Source organism: Vombatus ursinus, unplaced genomic scaffold, assembly GCF_900497805.2.
Source record: "Vombatus ursinus unplaced genomic scaffold, bare-nosed wombat genome assembly UNPS02009835.1, whole genome shotgun sequence".
In the NCBI taxonomy this organism is placed as follows: domain Eukaryota; kingdom Metazoa; phylum Chordata; class Mammalia; order Diprotodontia; family Vombatidae; genus Vombatus; species Vombatus ursinus.
The window spans coordinates 18,441,966-18,444,096 of NW_020949613.1; the positions used below are offsets into that span (position 1 = coordinate 18,441,966).

The 2,131-nt window shown below is 39.8% G+C and overlaps 1 protein-coding gene across 1 annotated transcript in view; it reads right to left on the minus strand.

The window, feature by feature from the left end:
* Window positions 1-379: 379 nt before the first annotated feature.
* COL9A1 (collagen type IX alpha 1 chain) overlaps window positions 380-2,131 on the minus strand; it is a 122,977-nt gene continuing 121,225 nt past the window's right edge. The window contains exon 38 of the mRNA XM_027852959.1: window positions 380-1,271. Coding sequence (XP_027708760.1) covers window positions 1,087-1,271 — 185 coding nt within the window. The 3' untranslated portion in view covers window positions 380-1,086. The remainder of the gene's footprint in view (window positions 1,272-2,131) is intronic.

Consider the following 2,131-nt stretch of genomic DNA (forward strand, 5'->3'; position numbering starts at 1 on the left):
TGGGATTTGAACCCAGGTTTTACTGACTGAGGTTGGCTTTCTATCCACTATGCCACAAGGTTTCTTTTCATTGAGGTTTTATCAGGGATTAGGAACCCGCAACCTCGAGGCCACATGAATCCTCGGGATTCTGTCAAAGGGCCACACTTGAGGACCTACGGGACCACATATGGTCTTGAGGCCACAGGTTCCCTACCCCTGCTTTAGATACTTAGATATAGATATAGCTTTCAAATTTTAAAGCATTACATAAATGCCAATTATTAGTTGACCATGACTATTGATACGAAAACATGCAGAGTTAAGAAACTGTATTTATTTTTTTTTTTTTTTGGTACAATGAGCATGTTACTTAGACCTTTAAAATAAATAACCTGACCGACAAAGCTTATGAATTCCTGGACATCATGACTCTATTAACAGTGGCTCATGGCCCTGCTGCTTTGACTTTTCACAGAAGGAACCAAGGTGGAATTAATTTCCCGAAACAATAGGGATCACCAGAAACCATAGCCCAAAATGAAAACCCACATGCGATTTATGGAAGCCATTCAACATGGCACAGTGCTTACCATGCCCATCTAGCAATAATACACTGACAGAGATTTACATCACCATATCAAGTCAACGTAGCAGGTGTCTTCATAAGCATTCTGTCAGCCATCTCTGTAAGAGTTGGAATGGTGATCTGAGAATAAGGCTTAACTAGATGGTGAAGGTAACTGCTGCAACTGAGGGAAACCAGTCTTTTTGTTTGTTTGTTTATTGGCTCAGGGGCCCAAGATACAGTATCATGGATATATATAGCACACTATAAATTAGGGCTGCTGGTAACAGGGATGTGTCTTTATTTAAAGGGATCTGGTTTTGCTAACCTTGCCATTTTTTTTCCTCTTGAGGAAAAGACAGAAAATCTTCTTGTATAGCACCATTGTTCTAAATCTGATTGTCAAGTACAAATTTTGTAATAATGTTAAAAACAATAATGAAAGTCTTCCGCTTATTCAGCGGCTTTGTGTACTGCTTCTCAGTTTTTTCCCTTTGCCATCAGTTATCTGTGGAAATAGTGATTAGACACTAGGCCTGTCACTGATCTGGCCCTTTGCTGAAAGCACGCTGGCCAGCCTGTACCGTACAGGAGGCTGGCTCACAGAAACCAGGGGGACCAGCAGGGCCAGGAGGGCCAGGGACTCCAGGAATTCCTGCAGGACCTGGAGGGCCTCGTTCTCCATCCCGTCCTTCTTTCCCATAGCTTGCTGGACCTGGATCACCTGAGAAAATAAAAGGAGGAAAATGCATAAAATATACATATACATGTGTATATATGTATGTATGCATACACACACACATACATGTGTAAATTGGAGAAGTCCCATGGGCAAAAAGACACAGAATGGACCAGGTCCTTTCAATTTGCCATTGTTTAATTTATTCTGTACAATATATACTAAATCTGAATGCTTAATAAATCTTTAAGAAGGAAGAGGTCTATCCCTTCACTGAAAAGAATAGACTGTTTTCATTGATTCTTAGAGTTGAAAGAAACATTAAAAGTTAACTTGCCAATCTCCTAGCTGGTATATGAATCCTTTCTATAGCATCCTTGCCCAATGCTCATCATCTAGTGATTATTAGACCACTAAATTGTGTATTCAGAAGTCTACAACAGTCACAGATTGGGGGGGAGGGAATATTAATAACAAATAAATGGATCATACCCATGGGAATCTAAATATGGTATGGCCTGCCATACTTAAGCCATTTCTACACATATCTTGTGGGTAAGATTACAAAGGGCTCAGGTCACTGCAGATCAGTTCTCCATATTGCAGTCTTCCATGGTGGTAAGGTATTCCTATCTAAATATTTGCTCAACTCCCACATCCCAAAGACAAGACTTTTCTTGCTATTCTACATATAGTCTTACAGAACATAAGTACCTTGAGGGTCAGGACTGCTCAGTGCCTTACACATAGTAGTCACTTAAGAAATGCTTGTCAAATTGAATCAAATATTTTTATCAATAAGAGATCCTTGGAAGAGTATACAGGCAATAAGATCATAGATTTACAGCTGGCAGAGATTTCAGTCCCTTTTTTGTGAATGTTCTAGAGCTGTGTCAAATTTCCCT